Source organism: Euprymna scolopes, chromosome 14 (genome assembly GCF_053919585.1).
Source record: "Euprymna scolopes isolate OS-2025 chromosome 14, ASM5391958v1, whole genome shotgun sequence".
In the NCBI taxonomy this organism is placed as follows: domain Eukaryota; kingdom Metazoa; phylum Mollusca; class Cephalopoda; order Sepiida; family Sepiolidae; genus Euprymna; species Euprymna scolopes.
This window is the reverse complement of record NC_136495.1, coordinates 73,155,979-73,180,686: the sequence shown is the minus strand read 5'-3', so window position 1 is coordinate 73,180,686 and position 24,708 is coordinate 73,155,979. Positions and strand designations below refer to the sequence as shown.

General features: G+C 33.1%; 1 protein-coding gene across 3 annotated transcripts in view; it reads right to left on the bottom strand.

Moving 5' to 3' along the window:
* Window positions 1–23,279, bottom strand: part of LOC145293088 (SAM pointed domain-containing Ets transcription factor-like) — a 34,791-nt gene extending 11,512 nt beyond the window's left edge. Inside the window, exons 1-4 of one of the 3 annotated variants that reach the window (XM_080139449.1) lie at window positions 23,024–23,273; window positions 14,958–15,031; window positions 12,880–13,135; window positions 231–434 (exon numbers count right to left, since the gene is read on the bottom strand). In XM_080139449.1, coding sequence (XP_079995575.1) covers window positions 231–434; window positions 12,880–13,135; window positions 14,958–15,031; window positions 23,024–23,042 — 553 coding nt within the window. In that variant the 5' untranslated portion in view covers window positions 23,043–23,273. Of the gene's footprint in view, window positions 1–230; window positions 435–12,879; window positions 13,136–14,957; window positions 15,032–23,023 lie in introns of all 3 variants that reach the window. The other 2 variants (XM_080139452.1, XM_080139451.1) reach the window with 2 other exon arrangements.
* Window positions 23,280–24,708: the final 1,429 nt, after the last annotated feature.

The following is a 24,708-nucleotide window of genomic DNA, read 5'->3' as shown; positions in this document are numbered from 1 at the left end:
TATAATATATATAACATAATATAATATATGATAAAATAATATATATAATGATAACTATTTAGACTAGGATGCTATTAAAACCATTTTTCAGCCAGATTTCTTTCCATTAATCATTAAAAAAAAAATCGTACCAAGAACGAAAACTCAACTGAATTGCCAACGTTTTTCCAATTTCCACCAGTGTTGTTTATGTAAAGATTATTTAAGCTTATTTGTTGTTTCAAACTCACCAGTTTTTAAGTTCTTTAGTTCTGAGTAGATTATGTCCGCTGCCGTCGGGTTATGGAGATATTGTAGCAGCTGTTCTTTACTACATTTGCACAATTCTAAACCGTTAAATTTATCCCAGTAAACCGTATGCAATGTTATGCCATAATTGCTCAGCTTGGTTTGAACCCATCGCTTCACGTCAGGTTCTGACCAATATCTCGGATCTAGATACAAACAAAAAGGGGTCAGTTGTAAAAAAAAAATAAAAATAATATAAAACAAAGGAAAAAATAACAAAAAGAAAAAAGAAAATTCATATAACATATATATATATATATATATATATATATATATATATATAAGTTATAAATATATATGGCAATTAAGCTACACAGAATAATCCGCGTTTCATCCACACTAGAATTCGCCAGGTTTAGTGGCAAAAGTCTATATTCCAAAATGTTATTGATCTTACCGTTTATTTCTTTCAGCATGTTAAATTCTTGACGGCACTTGTTTCGTAGCGCAGAACCATTCATATAATTATGTCAATATTTTAATCTTTTTTTTTTAATTTTATTTTTGCTCTGACTTATCAAGAAAATAAGAACTCGTTAACTTTAAAAGAAAATTTAAAAAATACGGGCATGATTACATAAATCAAAAAAAAAAAATCAGAGGAGTAGTTGCAATTGATTCAAATCAAAGATGGCGTAAATATCATGCAACACAATTGCAACTGTTCTTCCGAATTTTCGGATTTATGTAATCATGCCCATTTTTTTTTTATTATTGCAAAAAGAAATAAAAGGTAAGATGGACAACATCTTGGAATTTTAAATATAGACTTTTTGTCGTTTATTTGTATATGCTCTGTAGTTACATCGAGCTTCATAAATTAAAGGATTGGTATAAATAAAAGATGAAATATAATTGAATAAAAAAATTTTCATTCATATATATATATATATATATATATATATATATATATATATATATATATGTTGAATAGCACGGAGTGTTTTTACTTAATGAGCTTTTTTTTGTAATTTTTCAATTTTTCAAATTGTCGTTCTTATTTCTCAATTGAATCTGTGCAAGAAAGTCCCATAGTCGTCTATGTCCATCTGTTTTTCTTTTTCTTGCAAGTACTTTCAACTGAGTTTCATCAGTCGTCTTCAGGCAGTTTTTGCTTATTGCTCTGTTTAAAATCTAAATGCTTTTATATGCTTCAGTTAAAATTATATTTAAATTTCTTTAACTAGTGAAGCGTCTCGTGTGCAAAAAAGATAGGTTTTAAACATGTTAAGAATGTGGCTAAAACGTTAAAAAAAAAAAAAAAACGTATTTTAAGGAAATTAGACAGAGTTTGATTATTTAAGAAGACGGCTCAGCAAGAACTTGAAAGCGACTATATAGGCAGCTCCACAGTATTAGTCTTCCACGAAAAGAAACCTTGTTCATGGAATTTTCGTTTAGTTTTAGGAACAGATAGAGATTAGAGGACATTAGTACCATTGGTTGTAGCTGAACGAGTGTTTGTTGTGAATGTTTTTTCATGCGAGGGGTCATAGTCGAGCACTTATTAAAATACAAATAAAACAATTTGTCGAGCGCTTATTAAAATACAAATAAAACAATTTGTCTATCGCTTATTAAAATACAAATAAAACGATAGTCGAGCGCTTATCAAAATACAAATAAAACAATTTGGATTTGAGAAATGCGTTAACACAACTTTCAGAATTATGACACTGGTTGAAAGAGAATCTGAAAAAAAAAAAAAAAAAAAGCAAGACTTGTTATCAAAGTGGACATAGTGCCTTTTGCTTGCTCTGACAGGAACTGGGGAATTGATTGCAAGAGAATATCATCATTCTACTACAATAAATTACCAGTATGACAAAAAATAAATAAATAAAATAAGCGGCGCTCACCTCAGGTAGGTTAAACTGGCTTTTTTCAAAGGGAAAAGTTTCTAGAGAATACGAAGTTCCCAATCGGTCCCTAGCTGCATGTATATCCAGATCAGGCGAGATGATTAGGGGATTGCAGTTCTTGCAGGGAAATGTGGACGTCCTCCTACATACAGCGCCTAGTATTCTCAAATGGTCACCCATCTGGTACTGACCAGGCTCAACATTGCTTAACCAGTCAGTGATTTACTGAGAACCGGTTTGTCAATGTGATTATGCTGTATGCAATAATCTACATAAATAAAACAGTAGATGTATGTGTTTGAGTAAATATTTAACCGATAAACTCTTAAACTACTGGTCACATAACACAGAAATTAACAAGAAATAAACCAAGGATGTTTTATAATAAGTAAAACCTTTCTTTGAATGAATGAATGAATAACGCACACAGAAATATGTCAGTAAGCTGAAATGTAAAAATGTTCATTTCAACGTTGATATATTTCTATTATTTTTGTGCATGCGCAAATTCATTCATGGCTTGAAGTGGTTTAATTTTCAATCTTTCTTATCCATCTGTCGATAGCTCAAACAGTAGGGAAAGTAACTGGAGTGTTAAATGTCTTGGTTTTGATTCTAGCTGATGGCACTGAAGTCTTTTTTTTTTAACTTTTAAAATTAGTACTCTAATTAGGTACAATATAATATTCAATAGTGAGTTAGGTCTGTAATTATGAATACAAAAATCTGCATGAATTAAATTATATTTAGGTGTATTTTACGACTGGGCAATGCTGGGCGTTACCCGCTAGTATTGCCTATGTTTGGAGAGACCTCTGTCTATATTTGCAACTATCTGGACAAGGACTAATTAAAACTGTAATGTTTGGTTTATTTACTGTTGAAAGAATACCATTTGTAAACGAGTTATTGTATACGATTCATTGAACATAAGTTACTATTTTCATCCATAGCTAGAGTGAAATGTTGCTTTTTATATTTTTCTGGTAGTACGCATGGATAATTAAAAGTCAATAAAACCAGATTCATAATCAGTTGAAAATGCAAAATTATTCTATGATTTTGACAAATCTGTCATTTTAAAATATAACAGAGCCGCTAATAATAATATATATGCAAATGACCAAGCTGGTGTGATGTGACGTCACAGCAGAGATAAAAAGAGCACAAGTGTTCAAGGAAGTGGTGTTCGAGATGCAACAAGAGGAGCATGTGTTCAAGGTGTGGGTGACGTTGCAGCAGGGATGAAAAGTCACATGCGGGCAGAGAAGGAGAAATGAATTGTTTAAATATTAAAAAAAAAAATGTGTAGTTGGAAATACTAGATATAAAGGCTTTTTTTAAAAAAGAAAAAGTGTGTTGAGTTTTTTTTTTTTTTCCTTTCTTGCAACGGAGTCTACACTATGCTTGGTCGATTAAAATAGTATGACACTATTAAGAAAAAAGGTGTACAATGTTCCAAAAATAGAAAATGACTGACCGCGAATATCTTTTTTTTGTGTAAAAAAAATTGTTCTAGCAAATCTATCATTCTTTTGTAATATTTGTCATGTTTACTAATTTCAACATGACATGTAAGTATATAATTATGTTTGTAATAGTGATGGGACGATTACAATATTTCTCCCGATTCTGTACTAAATTCCAATTCTGATAGAATTACCGATTTTGATCCAATTATTATTCCCCCCCCCAGTCACAGTAAAAACATATTTATTGTGTGTGTGTGTGTATATATATATATATATATATTCAAATGTAAAAACACTTGTGGGGGTGATCTATAGCTTTTTGCTTTATTGGTAGATTAAAATAAATATTTATTATTACTACAATTTTTTTTTTCAATTTTCTTCCTTTGAAGATTGTAATGCTGGGTATGGGGAAGCCAAAGCAGCTGTCAACATTGCCCAACTTTTTATTGAAACCAACCGAGAGCTCTTTTTGGTATCTTCGTTGTTCCCTTAAGTGCAATTGTCTGGATCTCTTTTTCACTTGTCCTACAGGAATATTAGTTAGGTAGGACTCCTGGTTCTTCTTCATAAGCCCTGTAGCACCTATAATAACTGGTATGATTGATATCTCTCTAAGATTCCAGTTTCTAAAAAAAGATAATGATAGGAATCGTTTTTTGGCATCGGAAAATGGCCATAGATTTTTCCAATCCAGGTTCCAATACCTTAACAGGTTCTGATTTTTCCGATAACGACCAATTTTTATGTAAAATGCATTCATTTGAAACCCCATTATACTGCATAAAGTCCACTTTCTCTTTATCGCTTTTTTCTGCCTGCAATTGCTAATGATTCGTTTTTATTTTTTTGTTTTTTTTTTTACTTATCTTCACCCCTAACAGGGCATATCACATAGGTAGAGGTGGTAGCTTAGTTGACAAAGGGGGATCTATTAGATCCCAAACTCTTTTTTGGACTTTATCCAAGAGGGAGGGACTAGTGGTAGATGCACCAGGCCGGATGTGGCAACAATACTCCGTGCATCGACGACCGGTGGCTTGTAGAGGTACAGGACACTCAAGTGTGAGTAGTCTTCTAGGTCAATAGTTTGTGCTGTGTCACAATTTCTTGACCAGCCATTACTTAAAAGCTCTCGTGTCCTTTTTCATAAACAGCTTGAGTTTCTGCTGCATCAGATTCATACCGAAAAAGGATGTTTGCAGCCAACATGTCCATTACAAGATCAAATTCTAAAGTTCTTTCTCCAGTATTCCTATCACCAGATTCGCTGAGCTCATCAGATCTAAGCCCATCTTTTAGTCTCACATTTACTCATTCTGACAAATTTGATCAAACAAAATTAACAATTTATGCCTATTTGATCGTTTTTTTGTTTGTGTAAATTAGTGATATTTTGCTTTTTAAACCAGCGCATTTCAGGTGAAAACATTGCATACTTATGTGTCATGTCGAAATTAGTATAAATTCCAAAAATTACGGAAAACGGATTAATAGAAAAATAATTGCAAGATAAAAATAGGATGCTTGTGTGGATTGTTGAGCGCTAAAACCAATTTCAATTTCAGGTAAAAAAAAAATGACATATTTATGTGTCATGTCGAAATTAACATCTTTCATACAAATTTCTAATGGAAAATAATTGCTTTTTGTTGTCTTTTCAAAATATTAATACAGAAAACAGAAGGGGCAAAGACAGAAGCAAAACATTGTTATTAAGTAATAATAGGTATTAACGGAAAGACATCGATGACGTCATAAGGATTAGTACAAGGCAAAAAAAAAAAATGTATGAATTTGCAAAGGAATTTTGGTTAAACAACACAGATTGGTAACCTGACTGTGGTACCAAGTTCAAATTTTGTTTGCTCCACAGAAACATTTTGACTCAAGGTTGATAACATCCTTACATTCTCCCATCCCTGTAAGTACCCCAACATCTTTCTAGAACGAATTCGAACTAGAATTTAAACTAGAAAGATATCAGGGAAACCGATGCCAACAATAGAATCAAGAAAGGTAGGCTCCCTCTACCATGCTAGAAAATTACTCACACTAGAGAGCTCCTGATATATTCACAAAGCCACAATTCGACCATGCATGGAGTATTGTTGCCACATCTCGACTGTAACATCTACCACTAGTCTCACTCTTAAACAGGGTCCAAAATAAAAGACTCAAATCTAACAGGTACTCTACTATCAATCAAGCTCTAACCTCTGTCCCATCACCGCGATATCACATCCCTGTGCTTGTTTTTGTGAGTACTTTAATGAAATGTGTTCTGACGAACTTTTTACTTGTGCCCTCATGGCGTACATGCCCCAGATTAACCTGACAAGCACTAAAATCCCACCCCTTTAATGTTGGGATCCCTAAATGCAAGAAGCCTTTTACTTTAATAGCCCCCCTCCCAGACTGCTTGAATTTAAAATTCCCTCTTTGTTTCCTTGACTGTACTAACCTGCAGAAGTTTAAATAGATAGCTTGCTACTCAACTTCCCAGTCTCTTGTTAGAAATGATCCCAAATAGTAGGTCTTACGTTCCAAGTGGCAACATGCCTTGCTTGGAGTGAAAAGGAGTCTTAAAAAACCCATACGAAATGAAAAGATTGCATTACAGAGATGGGAGGTGGGTGCATGACACTAGCTTATGCGTCTATCAAGGAGCCAGGTATGAGTAAGTGTTCCTTCCATAAGCATGCACATGCAGTCTTGGTATTTTCAAATGGTCACCTTATGAAAGGAACACTTCCTCATACCTGGTTCCTTGACAGATGCATAATCTAGTATCATATATATATATATATATATATATATATATATATATATATATATATATATATATATATATATATATATGTCCAGTACCAGATAGTATGACATAATAACGTTGATACACCAGTTCCTGTTGGATCACTGAAGTTAAACAACGTTGAACCTGGTCAGTACTAAATCAGTGACCATTTGAGACTTTCAGGTGCTGTATGTGCTCTCTGCTTATCTCGGCATTGTTTCCAGTCGTCCTGGACTTCTTGCCAGTGGACTAAAGCTGTATCAATTCAGGAGAGGTGCAGGGTTGAGATACCGCAACATTTGTCTCACAATTACATGCGCAGCTTCCTCTACAGGGGGTACCCTTTGTTTTTCAAAATCGAACGAAGACATCAAGAACCAGATAGGTGACCGCTTGAAAATACCAGGATTGCATGTGTATGCTTATGGAAGATAGCAAATACATAAGCTAGTGTCATGCATCCACCTCCTATCAATGGAATGATGTATATATATATATATATATCATATGGTCAGGTCATGTCATATTCTACTGGTATCATGTAATCCAGAACTACCTGCCTCATGGTTGGGTCACCGGCGACTAAACTGGTTCCCCCACCAGACTTGTTTGGTGAGGAGGGTGGCTAGTCTCCCTGAGGGATTAAAAACAAGATCTTCCAAAGGGCGAGTGGACCCTTTTTCGGGGTCAACAGCCAACTAGCACCGTGTGTGTTTGTGTGTATGTATGTGCGTGTTGGGGTGGAGAGCGCTCCCGTAAGCTGTGGTGAAGGCAACCTTTCTAGGAGAAGCAAATCTCTGATTTAAAAAACCATAAAGCGGGAGACCAGCAGCCGCATTAAGCTGGTCTGCAGTTTAACTTGTTGCTGGCTATCTTGCTCTTACTTGTTGCTGGATCTCAACATTTTGAACTGAGAGAGAAACTTAGCTGTCGTACAAAGCTAAGACTATGTAACATCGTCTGTATATAGATACTCCCTAAGGCATTTGTCTATTAAAATGATCCTGTGGCGATGGAAGTAATTTTTGGGCTCATGGACTTTAAGTGTCTGAGGGAGTGGCACTCGTCTAACAAGACGTTGCAATCATCATATATATATATATATATATATATATATATATATATATATATATGTGTGTGTGTGTGAGTAAGCGAAGCATAATCACGTTGATAGACTGTTTTTTTGTTAGATCATCAATATTGTTGTTGCCTGATGAATACAAGACACTGTATGTAGGAGGACGTCGACACTGTCAGCAGTTCCTGCATCCCACCTGGCTTTCAGCTGCCTCAAACCTGTTCTGCCACTGTATCAGGCTGGTCGGAACGATAAAAGTGAGGCTGCCTCTGCGCAAATCAAATTGCCAGCACATGTCGTTCATCATCCCTAGGATGATTAAAAAGTCTTCATTGTTCTGACAGACGAACGCTAACAGTTTTTATAAATAAAAGGTATTAAACAGATTATGAAATAAAAATTAATACCTTGTTCATTGACAGACCTCGTGATTAAGTTTAAATTATTTTTTTTTAATTTTATAATGGAAAATGAGATTTCAAACTTAATCTAACGATTGACGATATATTTTGCAGAAATATATATTTTCCCACTTGATGTTGCGATATATGTGCAGAGCTCTTCCCATGTATTGACACTTGTATGCATATACACTGTCAGATTTTATGATGGCCTGAAAACAGTAGAATCCATGTTAGCCAATCTTATTTATAAAACTTACTATGTCTGTCTGTCTGTCTCATTATTTTCAAACTATCTCTTCTGAAACTAAAAGTCGCAAAGCGGCGCTAGGAGCCTCAAATGATTGGATTTATATGGACCATTCTTTTATGGGTCTTTAGCCGGTTAAAATAGATTTAAAGGGGTCAAAAAGGAGTCAAAATTGAAAAAAATCGTTATACATTTTGTACATTCATATTAGTTTATTTTTAATCGGTTCATATGCGTGTCATATTGGTACAGTGGTAACGTCACCAGCTTTGAATGCTATCGTTTTGCTTTCGGTTTTCGCTGATGGCACCCAAATACTTTTTTTTTTTAATTTTTGAAATCACGACTCTACAATAATATGTACGAAATCTGGACAAATTAAAATATTATATTTAAGCATATTTTACGACCGAGCAAAGCCCCTCCCCCTTCCTATTTTAGTCTCATATGATGGGGAGAAGTTTCTTATCTTTAGAAAGAAGCTGTGGTGGTTATCCTCTTTGGGTGTATTCCTCTCTCACAATGAAATGTGATACAAGTAGGAATGGAAAGTCAGCTACCCTGAAAATAAGCAGTCTGACCGGCCCCCACAAAAATGCTTAGGAAGCCTCTATGCATTTTACGGTAGGGGCGCTCGAGGTGATTAGTCTGAAACAAGTCCCTTACTAAAAGAGACGGCAAAGCATGAACGCCTACTTGAAGAGAACGAATGCCTACTAGGCACTATACCCAAGTGTCTAACGTCTTTCTCTACAGCAATTTGTCGGGACAACTTGGTATGAGGATACTTTTCCATACAAGTAAATCCTGACTAAGCGATCGCTCCACTAATACCACACAGAAGATGAAGGTTTGTCAAATATAGTTTCATGTTGAATCACGTCTCGTATCAAGGGAGAAACTATGAAGAATTAGTCTCCAACCGATGATGGATGTTTCGAGAGTGTTGGCAAAAAATGCATTCTTAAAACGATAGCTCCATCAGTAACGCCTCTTTAAAATCATCCTTTACAGAGAGTTTGTGAGGATAATCGTTTAGAATCATCCTTTACAGAGAGTTTGTGATGATAATCGTTTAAAATCATCCTTTACAGAGAGTTTGTGAGGATAATCGTTTAAAATCATCCTTTACAGAGAGTTTGTGAGGATAATCGTTTAAAATCATCCTTTACAGAGAGTTTGGGATGATAATCGTTTAGAATCATCCTTTACAGAGAGTTTGTGATGATAATCGTTTAAAATCATCCTTTACAGAGAGTTTGTGATGATAATCGTTTAAAATCATCCTTTACAGAGAGTTTGTGATGATAATCGTTTAGAATCATCCTTTACAGAGAGTTTGTGATGATAATCGTTTAAAATCATCCTTTACAGAGAGTTTGTGATGATAATCGTTTAGAATCATCCTTTACAGAGAGTTTGTGATGATAATCGTTTAGAATCATCCTTTACAGAGAGTTTGTGAGGATAATCGTTTAAAATCATCCTTTACAGAGAGTTTGTGAGGATAATCGTTTAAAATCATCCTTTACAGAGAGTTTGTGATAATAATCGTTTAGAATCATCCTTTACAGAGAGTTTGTGAGGATAATCGTTTAGAATTGATAGAGAAGTACATATACCTTATTTTTCCAATGTAATTTTCAAAGACGAAATTCGTGCTACCCTAGTTGAAACCGATCAACATTCTTCATTGTAGATATCTGACATAAACAACTTCATTTCTACACATGGCCCACTATACAATTCAGATCATTAGCTTTCCAATGCATACAGGAGAGAATTGAATGCCTACAAGAAAGAACTTGAATGCCTACTAAATACTATCCTTGAGAGCCTAGGATTTCGTTGTACAGAGGTTTGTCAGGACAAAAAGTCCCTGAAAGTAAACCCTGACTTAACATTCTAAATAATATGGCATTCCCATAAGTACAAATACAATTCAGGTCATTAGCTTTCCAATGCCTACAGGAGAGAACCTGCATGCCTACAGGAGAGAACCTGCATGCCTACCAGAGAGAACCTGCATGCCTACAGGAGAGAACCTGCATGCCTACAGGAGAGAACCTGCATGCCTACCGGAGAGAACCTGCATGCCTACCGGAGAGAACCTGCATGCCTTCTAAATACTATTCTTGAATGCTTAAGATCTCGTTGTACAGGGGTTTGTCAGGACAACCTGGCTTAAGGATACTTTTCCCTGAAAGTAAACTTCTAAATAACATAATATTCAAAGTACAAATAAGATCTCCTCGCTATGGCTAACCCAGATTAGCTTTTGTGAGGAATGGTGTACTATCTCCAAGTGATATATTTCAAGTAGAAACACGAAGCTGGATACTCCACCACACTAGATGAATTCTTATTATAAAACCAAAAGAAAGATATACTATAACATATTTAAATGGGTAATTGAAGCGGGAAATTATGGTTTTAATTTTTTACTAAGTCTAAGAGGTAAGTCTATGAGGTAAGGGAGAACTTAATTGGAATATTTGAACATCTATGTATCTCATATAGAGATCAAGTGTTATCACCACGAAGTTCGCCCCTTTGATTTCTGAGAACTAACTGAAAAAAAAAAAAAAAAAAAAAAAAATGCATTTGCTTTCAAAAAATGCAACATCTATGTAAACTATTAGATTCAATCTATTTAGTCAGTTGTTAAAAACTTATTGAAATTAATTTTTATTGAATTTTCCCCTAATTTTTTTTATCACGTTGGCCAATTGATGTCTGATGCGATTTTATTGGCTCAGCATTTCAGCATCTTCCGTTTTTTTTTTTTTCGTAAACTATATAGAAAATCCCGACGATATCAATGTCTTTATTCTGCGTAAGTATCTATTTTTTCACATATAACTTATTTCTAGAGAGATAAAAAAAATAGTAAGCTACTGACTTATTTAAACTGAAAGATTTGTTTCTGAATTCATTTCAAGATGTGGGTTGTCTGACTTGCTATTTGCTTTCTCACTTCCCCTCAGTATTTAAAATGGTTGCAGGTGTGGACTAAGAAAAAGGTGCATGTTTTAACAGTAACTTTTACGTGATTGCATAGAAGTACATATCTCTATCGCTACCACTATATAAAACGAACTTTATGTGTGTGTGTGTGTGTGTGTGTGTGTGTGTGCGAGTTCGTTCCTTATCAACTCCAAAACGGCTGGGCCTATTTTTATGAATTTTCACATAAAAGTACTATGTGCCTGGCAGTGTTTCTTAGATCGGTTTCATATTAGAATGTCTTTGATAAGTATCGATAATTGAAAAAATACGATGAAAGAAGGAACAGGCGATTTTGACCAAGGTTAACACCTTACACAACCTAACATCACAAATGCACCCGAGAGGTTTTATTACCACACAAGCATAAAGGTCTGACATACAATCAACAGTAGCTTCTGATATGCCAGGGGTACATTTAAAATGAATGTTCTAGAGCACAATTGTGCCATAATACTCAGCTTTTTCATTTTAAACTTTCATTCAGCTATTATATAAAAATAATTTTATAAAATCCAAAATAAGTTCTCTACGGTGCACTACAATATATGGTGGACTAAATCACTGCAAGGAAACATGTGAATCTTCCTCTGAACTAGAGCCGGCAATCAATCGATTTGTCTGAAAAATAGGCGATTTCACTGATTTCAGTGTGAAATTATGGGAGTACGAAATATTTGTCGATCCTCAATCAGTCCCGGGCAACATTGGGTCTCCCTGTTAACATTTATATACGAATATTTACACATGTAACAGAGTGTAGGCGTGCATATGCAACTGTATAGGAAATGACATCATCGTAAAGAAAACGAAAGACTGTAAAAATGAGAGAGAGTGCATTAGAGAAGACGATCACGTTAGAATGTGGGTGACGTCATGATTATAACGAGAAGTCACACGTGGCGGGAGAATGAGAAAATAGATGACATTACAAAAAAAATAAAAAATAAAAATAAAAAATAAAAATAAAAAATAAAAATAAAAAATAAAAATAAAAAAAGAGTCGAGTTATTACTTGTCTTATGTTCCTTGTGACGTACTCTGCTACAACGTGTTGGGTCTACATGTGTAAACGCGTGTACAACGTTACACAAATTGGTCTTTATTATGGAGTGAAAGGTGGTATTTAGTATTTTTTATTATTGTAAAAAAAAGAAAATAAAGTAAAATTAAATGAGATTCTTTGTTGTATAGTTTGTGGGAATTGAAATTCCCAGGCGAACTCGATTGTCGCCCTTTAACACTGATAACCGGAGAGCAACATATCACGTCACTTCCTGTTTCTTATATCTCTTTCTTTTCCACTGAACTCTCGACCATTCAACGAAGAACCCGCTCCTGGTGGGCATGGCCACCAAACCAACTCTCCTAACTAACTGCAAGTAACGTTACTCCTTTCTCAACAGATTTATTCTCAACAGACCCTTATTCTTACTATCTACATCCTTATTATTTCTCATGTATATTTATGTAAATAAATCTACATTCTTTCACTAATATATATATATCAGTATGTTTTCGTCATCATTATGCGAAATTTTGCTTTTCAATCCTTCTACAATCACTACTTAACACACATGGAGGATGGGATCATCTGAAACATAATCAGGCCATCCTGCCCTCTACAAGTTTCTGCTGCTCGTTAAGACGACAAGAGATTTTTATGTAAATAGAGAGGAATCGCTAATAATGAAAAAAACCCAAGATGGAATGTTTCTTACTCACCGGAATTGTATTGGTCAATTGGATTCGAGACTGGCATAAAGTCGCTTATAAATCCCGGTTTAATGTCATCCAAGTTTAAGAGTTCAGGTGGAGGTTCAGGTGAATTGACGGCGTTTGGATTCGAATCTGGTATCGTATCCACATTTTGGTAATTCAACGATAACATTGGCATCATTAATTTATCGTAGCTTTCATTTACCAAGAAAGGGTCTTCATTTTTTATGCTCATCGGATTTGAGTACACATATGATGTGTTCTGCAAAGAAAATAAAAAAGGTCAACATCATTACTACATATGATAAATTACGTGTCTTACTTAGCATACTGCTATTATAAATAATAATAATCGTAAACATTTGTTAGGCTCCAAAACTACTGGTGAGAATTGCACCATATCTGGCATAAGTGTTATTTGGGATGCGTAAGAGAGTCAAATTCATATTATAGACACGTGCAAGAACCGGATATGGGGTCCGATAGATGCATGTAAGAGCCAGACGTGGGGTTAACAAACACTTTTACAAAGTGGTAGCCAACAAAGCTGGCCGCCAACACATGAATGTCAGCGGTCATCTTTATTGCTAACCGCTTCGTAAAAATCTGTCATATTTAATAAAGGAAGAATACTCAATTCAAACTACCGAAATTTTAAAATCAGTCTTGCAATGGCAACAATACTAAAAATCGTAAAAAAAAAAAAAAAAAAAAAAAAATGGTTTTTATATATAAAAATACTACTTGATCAATTTACATGACTTTTAGAATATGACTTTCTGTTCTGTGACAGTTATGTACATAAAGATTTCTGTAATTTTGTTTTAATTAGGTTGTATTTTGAATAAGAACCAACGATTTTACATAAATAAATCTAGCTTTTTGTTTTGTTCCTTATAAAAGTTGGGGTTGTTTTCTAATAATAGACCAAAGTACGAAAAAAAAAAAGTAAATAAAACAACTGTTACCAAAGGCAAGATAAGTTCCTCTTCTATTTGGATAAGTTTCTGGTTTTTAACTGATTTTAAAGCGTTTTAAGTGTGAAATGCAGCTAGTGCTTTGCGCTTCAGTTAAAATGAGAACAAAGATGGTGGTATGATGCCCTTTTCTTTAGAATTCCAAGAATCAGTAAAAAAAATAAATAAAATACTGATAGAAATCCACTCATTAAATATTATGATAACATTTATTGGGTGAGTTTCTAACAATATATTGGTATTTTTTTTTTAAGTCATTATTGCGGCTATCTTTTTTTGTTCTCAGTAATTATTTTTCAACTCGAATGGACGTTTCGAAGTAAAAACACTAAAAATTTATTCAGCTAGCTAGAAGAGTAATTAATCTTCCTTTTAGTAGCATCTATCAGAAAAGAAACAGAGAGAGAGAGAGAGAAAGAGAGAGAGAGAGAGAGAGAGAGAGAGAGTTCTTTATAGACACTGAAACGGCTGGGCTGATTTTTTTTTTTTTTTTTTTTTTTTTTTTTTGTCGTGGAAGGTTTTCAGTAAGTATCGATAATCGAAAAAGTCAGATGGAAAGAGGGAACAGGCTATTTTGACCAAAGTTACCACCTTACACAGTCTAACGTCACATGTTTTACTACCACATAAGCAGAAAGGCCCAGCATATAAAAGTCACCAGTAGGTTCTTTGATATGACAGGGGTACTTTCGAAATGAATCTTTCTGTTTAGAGCACAATTAAAGCATTATACTCGACTTTTGCATTTTAGACTTTTATTCTAACCAGTATCACCGCATAAGCAGTAAGTAATTTTATAAGATCAACAGTACGTTCTCTACAGTGTAATGTTGACTACAATGTATTTGGACTAAGTCACTGCGGGGAGGCATATGAAGCGTCCTCCAGGTGCACCACAATGGGTTCCCGACTAAAACAGGCAATCAATCGATTTGATTAAAAACTGTGACAATAAAAATATGGATGTGTAAAACATTTGTTGATCATTCAATCCCGGAAAACGTCAGGTCTCCCTGCTAGTTCGTTATGTATTTGTTTCTTTTACCGCTTTTTTGTATGGCTGCCTATCATAAAACAAACCCCAATAGTTAAATGGTTCGTGCTTACTTTGTAAGTGTCCGGATAAAAATCCAATTGGCTTTGGGCGATTTGCAAGTACTGCTCAATTACCGGAAATGGACCTGAAAATAAAACAAACAATTCTAATACATGTTGCAATATAGGCAATAATCGCATTAACAATATTTTCAAGCCCCTGTAGATCAAAATGATAAGAAACTGGAAAAGAGATTAAAATTTTTTATTTTTTTATTTTGGTGTAGGGGGATATTATCAAGGACATAAGCTATTGGAGTATAATGTAAGGAGTTGGGCAGCAAGACGTCGGTTCACCTTACACTTGAACTTCTGCATGTCAGTACAGTTGGGAAAGCAGGGACCCGGAAGGGAATTCCAAAGTCTAGCAGTTTTGGGGAAGAAACTACTGTAGTAGAACATTCTTACATCTAGGGATCTCTGTGTAGGGGTGGGATTTAGTTGCTTGTCGGGGGGGGGTACAAATGCTTGCAGTTCGTCAGAGCATTCACTACGATGAGACGCTCATCTGTATAAATAAAACAATAGATGTATGTGTGCGTAAATATTTAACCGAGAAACTCTTAAACTACTGGTCACATGACATTGAATTTAGTATGAAATAATAATTATACACGAAGGATAGTTTATTACAAATAGAATCTTTGTTTGGATGGGTGGGTGAATAACACGTTCAGACATGTATCGGCAAGTTAAAATGCAAAATGTTGATTTTGCTTTGCTGACATTTTTCAAGTATCTATCTATCTATATCCAAGCAGCTATCTATCTAGCTATCTATCTATCTATATCTAAGTATTTATCTATCTATCTAAGTATCTATCTATCTATATCTATTTAAGTATCTATCTAAGTATCTATCTATCTAAGTATCTATCTATCTATCTATCTATCTATCTATCTATCTAAGTATCTATCTATCTAGTAGGAGGCGTGGCTAGAGCTTAAGTGTTTTGGTTTCGGTTCTAACTGACGGCACTCATGTTTTTTTTTTTTTTTTTTTTTAAATCACTACTGTATATTAGGTACAATATAATATTCAACAAAGGCTCTGTAATAATAAATCGGAAATCTGCACAAATTAAAATATATTTATTTCACGATCCACCACGCCCCTTCCGCTCTAGTTCTAAGTAATGTTTGTGACACGAAACTTCACCTTTGGGACCTTTGAGGCTTGGAGGTACGCGTTTGTTAGACTACCTGACCGCTTCTTTTAGTGAGTGTGTGTGTGTGTATGTGGGGGGGGGGGGGTAAGTGCCCCGTCGCTTCCTCAAAAAATGTCAACCAACCGAATTTAAAGGGTACTTTTAAATACAGACAAAGAAAAAAAAAAACCCGGAAAAGGGATAAAGAAAGAACAATATAACAAAAGAATATTACCAAAGGCAAGAAGTTACTCTTCTTAATAACATAGTGGTAATACAAACCCCGAAATCTAATTTTATTTTAGCACAGCCTGTGTTCATTGAATTTTAACGATGTAAGAGAATTCTCTTGGAATATCCCAACCATTACAGACAGGACTCCTCGAAATTGAACAGCAAAATGACTACTACAGACAATCAATTGAAAAATATTCAGAGTGTGATCCGATTAACCAAAGAAAAGTTGGAGGATATGAACAAAGAATTTGGGCGACATCAACATCCACTCTACATTCAGATACATCTGCCTTACTTTTAATGCTAGGTTTATTTATGGTGTCTTTTACATTTAATAAAAACCCTTCACAATATTTGCTGATGAGGAAACCTTGTTTGTTAAAAAACTATATGTAATAATTATTATCCGTAACTTGATGTCTACCACAATAAAAACACTGTTTTCCGAAACGATCGTACAAATAATTGATTTTGTTGTTGTTCCTTCTTATGAAATGGATTTTTAATTTAATTATAATTTGATTTTTAAATTACCAATCACATTACTAAATATTAAATTAGCTCTAGGATATTTACCTATCGAGCTTATTATATATCTAAATTACAACGAGCACTTTTTCTTTCCTGTATTTTAATTAAACTAGTAATTTTACTATTACATTAAAATACACTCTGCTCTTTAGACTATTGTTCTAATCTCCTTTATATATATATATATATATATATATATATATATATATATATATATATATATATATATATTTCTGTAAAGTCTGACGAAGTTACTGGATCGTTGACACGATTCGGTAACCGAAACATGTGTAACTAAGCAGATAAAACGGTAATAAAAAATATATATTTACTCTGCAATAGTATTGAGCACTTTCTCGGGTTTTTACTAATTACCATTTTTGCTAGAATATATATAACATTGTTTTTACGAATTTTAGCGATTTTAACAAGAAATTGTAGTCATTACAAAGCTGATTTTGATTTCGATAGTTCGGATTGAGTTGTCGGTCGTAGGGCAAAAATTGTAGTTGGGAGGGGTAATATACGTTCGTTCGCAATAAAACAAATTTTCATTTATTAATGACAATCAATGCAAAAAATTCATCAATAAGACTCAATATATTTGATCAACGCGTCGCGTCTCATCGAACATTTAGAAATCGATAAAAGTAGTGAAACTAGCTAATTGTGAAAATAAATATGAAATGCGCACTTCGTTCGCAAACACAATAGTCTGAAGGTGGAAAAATCTAGAAAATGCAACATGTGCTCGCAGCTTGTTGAAACAAATGCTGTATTTTGATTGGCTGAGACAACTATTTGTTAACACTGACGTCACGTTACTACGACTTAAAAAGGTTTAGCAAAACAATGCTCGAATTTGTATTTTTATTAATTTTTATTTATTTATTTTTTAAAACTTTCTCACCACCTCGGCTCTCACCATTAAATTAACGACTTCTAATAGGTTTTCGGGTATGCTGAAAACAAATATCACATTCAAATTTGGAGCCGACAAGTAGTTTTATGAATATTAACAGCTTTATTATCCAATATAATCCATTACTGGTAGGCATGTTTTTTTTTTCCAACTGAATAAGTAATGCGCATGTGTGTGTTAGAAAACATCCCACCTCTCATGTTAACTGCGCAAATTTGGAATGAGATATTCGTTCTCAGCATACCCGAAAACCTATAAAAGTCATTTTAAATGTGATTGTTAAGGTGGAAAATTTACCCTAGATTTATGTTACCCTCTGAGTTGACCTAGTTAAGGAAAAGAAAGAACTTCAAATGTTAAAAAAAGTAAAATAAAATACAGACGAAAATTGTTTGAGCGCTCTTCAAAATTAATATTTTAAAAACAATATTTAGTGTGCGTTTATTATTTTTTTCAACTAATCACACATAAGCATAAGTTTAATAAAAAGTAATTTAAAAAATATTTTTAAAGTATACAAACAAATGAGAAAATCCAGAAACAATGTTTCTTCGTTTGCTTATTTTATAAAAATACAATTTGAAAAAAAAAAAAAAAAAAAAAAAATTAAAACTCGTTTCATTTAGAAGCCGACGTCTCCACACAAAGCCTTTGAAAACACGTGACAAAACTTGAATATAACCAATTTTTCATAATTTTTAGTTATATGTTTATATTTAGAAAAAATATACGTAAAAAATAAAATTCATGATCTAGAAAATTAAAAAAAAAAAAGATGAAATTTTGTTCTTAATCGATAGAATTCCGATGTGTGTGTGGGTGTGCGCGCGCACGTGCGCACACAACTCTTTTACAGCCTATACCACTAGACCGATCGTGACCAAACGTGACATGATGATATCTGGCCTATGGATGGTGCACACCATTTTTCAAGCTCAAGGTCAAAGGTTAAAGTCATATTTGGTTCGGCTGTTCATAAACTCCCTAACCTAGAGATGGTGCACACTGCACACAAAGTTCAGGTTCGTCAACATGCCGGGGGCCGCCATCATATCGCCGGACAACTTTCTTTGTTTTATTTTTTGATAAAAATGTGTTTGTGATAATAAACAACTGTTAACTATTGTGACAGTTTCTATTTTTATGTGTAACAATATCAGTGTCAACTTTTTGCTTTAAAGTTCATGGTTGGATTTCAGTCACTTCAAGAGGTAATTACAATTTTTTTTAAACACCTTAGGCAATAGTTGTTCTTACAATATTCACTTGCAAGTGTACAGCAAAGCGCGGGTATCTTTGTTAGCATGATGAGGCGATTCCAATTCTTTATAAACCTCTAAATTATGTAATTATAGAGTCGTCATATTTTCTGATTACCATAAAAATACATGTTAAATGTGCATATATTAGTTTATCGTTAGTACCAAAGGTGCAAAATCAGGTAAATTATTTAGCAACGTAAATTATTTGACAAACAAAAATTTATAAAAACTATTTCTTTTTATATAAAACATTAGACCCAAAGACGGAAATAAAACCAGAAAAAAAACCCTTCATTTATATTATTTTTTTAATCATTTTTTTATTAGCCTAAATGTACAACAATCGAAGCAGCCGCTGTATCGCTTTTAAAATCTGGCCTTTTTAAAGTTTGACAGATTGGCCGCTAAGACCAAATTTGGTCTTTTTTTATGCCCTTTCACTACAAAAAAATATGGTGGCAAAACATAATTCATGAAAAAACGTAAAGGTCAAACCATAGAAAGATAAACTTTTAAAAACAAGATGGCGACCTCGAATATTATATATTTATTGTAATAAAAATGATGAAAAAATAATAAAAATGAAAAATTTCGGACTTTATTTCAGCCTTACGGTCTAATAATGTGTTTTATATAAAAAAGTTTGTTTTTTTAATGATATTTTGTCTGTCAAATAATTTACGCCGCTAAACTACACATTTGCCCAAAATCAAATAAAAGGCAAGGAAAAGAATCGTTTTCGGCATCATAAAATAAGCACCAATTTTTCCGATTTCGACACTCCCAAATGTTCCGATTTTTCCGATTAATCGGTCCAACACTAATATATGTTTTCTTAAATAGGTGTCGAGAAAATAAAAGATACACGTACAAAACATAACACTCTAACTTGACGTTTATTTGAAAAAAAAAAAAACTGTTTGAAGACTGCTTTTGCTTTGCTGGATTCTATGAATGAGGAAAAATAGTTGCTACGCAATTTGCTAATAAAAAAAAACAATGTTAGACAACAGTATTGAAAAGATTGGAAGAAATTTCCGTCAGACAAATTTGACAGAAAAAGCAGTAAAATAAAAATACAAAACATTCTCACCGAATAATTGTGCACTAGTGACCTTCGGGAAATTCCCCGAAAACCGTTTTTTTTTTTAATTTTTATTTTTTATTTTATTTTTTTATAAACGTACACGTGCGTTGTACGAAGATAAATGACCCGCGTGAGAAAGAAAAAAAAAAAAAACTCTATTTTGATTGGGCGAGAAAACGATTCGTCACCAGTGACGTTATATTACTATAACACGATCGATTGAACCAGATAAACATTCAATGTTTAAGAAAAGTAAAAAAAAAAAATTTAATTGAAAAATGCAATTTTATTTGTGAAAATATTGTGAACAAGAAAAAAAAAACTTTCTGAAAACATTGTTTTACTGTTGTGGTATTGCTTAGCGTTGTATTGTAGTTTAAGAATTAATTTCAGAGTTCATTTTAAATTTGTTGTAGGTGCGTCGTGAATTTAAGATTAACTAATAGGATAAAAAAAAAAAAAAAAAAAATGAGGCAAAGACAACGTTCACTTAAAAAGTTTTGGGCGGGTCTGAAGAAGCTTGCCCCTCTCCACTTTTTTTTTTTTTAATTTTTTATTTTACTTATTTTTCAATTTTTTTTAGCAGATTATCAAAAATGAAAAAAAAAAATTATTTTTTTTTACGACCTGCTCCAGCGTAGTATAAAGACCCAACCAACCACCCCATGTTAAGAACGGCTTTCGGAATAACCCCCCTCAACCTCCCCATGTTAAAAACGGCTTTCGAGATTGGCGGGTGTTTATTCTGAAAGCCGTTCTTAACATGGGAAGGTTGGCGTGCTGGCCTGGGGCAGGTCGTAAAAATTTACCAGTCACTATTTAAATATTTGTAGGGGGTGCTGACTGCTTGCTCAGCTTTTATTTTAAAGCAGTTTATTTTTTTTTTCGGAAATTATTTTAACAGGCAAAAAAAAAAAAAAAAAAAAAAGGCTAAACTGCTTAAAAAGGCTAAATTCGTGAAGTTTGGCTTAAAAACGTCGAGTGGTTCTAAAATGGGTGATCGATTTACTAGAAAGTTGCATTAGAAACTGAATGTTTAAAGAAAATAGACAAATTGTATTTTTTTTAATTTTTTTATTTATTTTTTACACATCCATGAAACAACAAAAAGGTTTATTTGCATTTAACGCAGAAACACCACAATTTTTTTTTTTTGAATCAATTCTTATTTTCATTCTTCGGTACTTGTACAGTTTAATCAAGACATTCAAAAATGAAAATATCGAAAAAAGGTTATATTGTACGCATCTGTTTTGGACTGAAGCTCCGAAAAAAAATTCATTTAATTTGATCGAGTAGTTTTCTTGTTTTTTTTTTTTGTTTTTTTTTTACAGCAGAAAAACACGTTTTTGTGAGAGCGCGTTGAAGTCAGCCATTAGGAAATTTGTTGCACATGCCACGGGGAGATAACTCCAGTTAAAGTGCCGACACTCCCTCCCCATCTTTATTACTATTTTCTTCCTAAAAATCGAATCTTTTGCTCGGTATCATAACAAATTGTTTTTTTTTTTCGCTGTAAAAAAAAAAAAAAAAAAAAAAATACTTGATGAAATTAAGTGAATTTTTTCGGAGAACAACTTCGTCCCATAACGAATACGTACAATATAACCTTTTTTTTTTCTCGATATTTTCATTTTTTTTTAAGGTCTTGATTAAACTGTACAAGCACCCATTTTTTTTTTTTTTTACATATTTTTATATATACATATTTTTATATATAAGGTGGTGAAAAAAATAAGCATAATATATTTGAAAATTGTATCCATTTTGTGCTTCCATACCTAAATTAATAGACACGGACGTACCTTCCCGGCGGTTTTATGCACTTATAGGCACTTTTCGCTCATCTAAACGTCAACTAAAAAAGGAACGTTTTTACTATCGTTTTTTTTTTTTTTTTTTTTTTTTTACGGATGAACAAGGGAGACAGCCCTTAAAATAGCAAAGAATAATTTAACTTTTTAGATGAGGATAGATAATTTGTATTCTATTATTCATATTATTAATCTCACCCCGTACCCCCTCCTTCTTAAGGTTAAGGTGATGTTAAAAAAAAATAATAAAAAAAAAGGACCGGGGGGGGGCACACAACAAATATTGGAAGTGTCGAGGGAATGAGCCTACTATTCAGAGAAACAATGGATAAACCTCGGTAAATGTGCCAGCGTGAAACGTCTATATTTAAGTAAGGAGAGGATGAGGATTGCCTTTCCCAAAGGCTAATGGCAAAAATGATCGTGACTGCTACAAAGTTTAACTTCCGACACAAAAAAAAAAAAAAAGTTGTATCCCTCATCTAAAAATTGAACCAAAGGTGCTTATTTAGAATTAAACCTATTAGCTTCAAAACAAACATAACTATCTTTATAATGTACGTGTCCGTCACGGAACGATGTCATATTCCAAACATCACGTAAATTGATCAAGTAATTGTTTTCTTTTGTTTGTTTGTTTTTTTTTAACTAAGAAAATCAAATTTTATGATGAATCAAGACACAGGGTTTTGATCCGCCATGTTTTATAATAATTTTAATACTATTGGTTTTTCCACGTTTCAGCCGATGTCAAACAAAAAATAAAAAAAGTAAAAGAATACAGAGGTAAGACAACTCAATCCGAACTATCAAGATAAAAAAATCAGCCTTGTAATACAGTCTATTAAAATCGCTAAAAATCGTAAAAAAAAAAAAAATGACTTTATATAAAAATGTACTTGATCAAGTTACGTGATTTTTGGAGTATAATATCTTCGTTCCGTGAAGGGTGCGCAACTGAAAGAGTTTACACATTTTTTAAAAGTTAATTTAAAAAAAAAAATAAATAAATAAGCACCGAATCAAGTTTTACACAAATAAAAACAACGGCAAAAAAAAAAAAAAAATAACACTTACTGCTAACTTGACAAGACATTTTTGATGATTTTCAGGAGTGCTGATTAAACAACAACAAAAAAAAAAACAAGTTGTAAATACAAACGTGTATGATTGAATCGTCCGTTTTGTTTTTCTTTTTTAAAATTGAATTATGCAGTTTCGCACATTTATTGCAAGACAACAAACTTGTGCGTTATTCCTGATAATAGGACATGAATAAGCCTTCAACACAAGCCACCTAGTTTTATAAGGCCGTGGCAATGCTGCTACTAACATTTCACGTAACTCCGCCCCCTTTTCACATCAGTTTTTTTTTTTTTTTTTGGACACTCAATCTAGCAAGCACTGACTTTTGCGGCTTCATATTCCGTTAAATTTAGTTTGAGCTAACTTTAATAACTTAATACTATTATCAAGTGGACGTGTATCGTTCCCATCACCACCGCTGTGTTTTTTTGTGATTTAATTTAAGTTAGCGAATAGTCCCCTACATATATATATATATATATATATATATATATATATATATATATATATATATATATGTATATATATATATATAATTATTTTTTTACTATAATAATTAAATTCCTACAGACACTAGTGTTTCATCCTTTCGGGATTCTTCAGTGCAGGGTGTCATGATTACTACCAGTCGAACGATTCGAACCCCGCGACACGAGACATCTCTGGCTCGATTAGCGAAGGCCGTATCCATTCGGCTACCATTAATCATGTGAAATAGCGTTGAATTTTTAAACATTTTTAATTTAAATGTTCATTACGTCAGACAGACAGTGATCAAATCGTTATACGATGATCTACGCATAAGAGCTAAATTGACCGACTTTTTAATTCAACAGAAAGTGCTCAACGATAAGAAACGTATTTCTTAAAGGGGCTGTCATATATATATATATATATATATATATATATATATATATATATATATATATATATATATATATATATATATATAATACGAATAACTTGCTTTTTTTTTGTTTTAGCGCAAACGGCGCAACACAACCAGTTTCGGGTTTGTATTACTGTACACATAGATTCGAAAAAGTTGTCAAAAAACAAATATAGAACAAATAAATGTTATCAAAGGCAAGATAAGTTACTTTTCTACCTAACTGGATATATTTTTTGTGTTTTTATTCAGTGTAACATGTTTATTCAGCTCGAAAAACATGCAGTGTTTACCGATGTATTGGAAAATTCAAAATGGCAGCCGACTCTCTCTCGGAGAGGGTACGTTTGGGAAAAGGTATTATAAATAATAAACTAGACAAAATACTGTTAGAAAACAACCGAATACATGTCAACTTATGTCACGGTAACATATATTGAGCGAATTTCTAACAGTATTTTGTCTAGTTTATTATTTATAATACCTTTTCCCAAACGTACCCTCTCCGAGAGAGAGTCGGCTGCCATTTTGAATTTTCCAATACATCGGTAAACACTGCATGTTTTTTGAGCTGAATAAACATGTTACACTGAATAAAAACACAAAAAATATATCCAGTTAGGTAGAAAAGTAACTTATCTTGCCTTTGATAACATTTATTTGTTATATATTTGTTTTTTGACAACTTTTTCGAATCTATGTGTACAGTAATACAAACCCCCAGTTTCTATCGAGATGTTACAATGTAAGGTTTCAGTAAAATAAGGTGTTTATTTGGAATTCGACT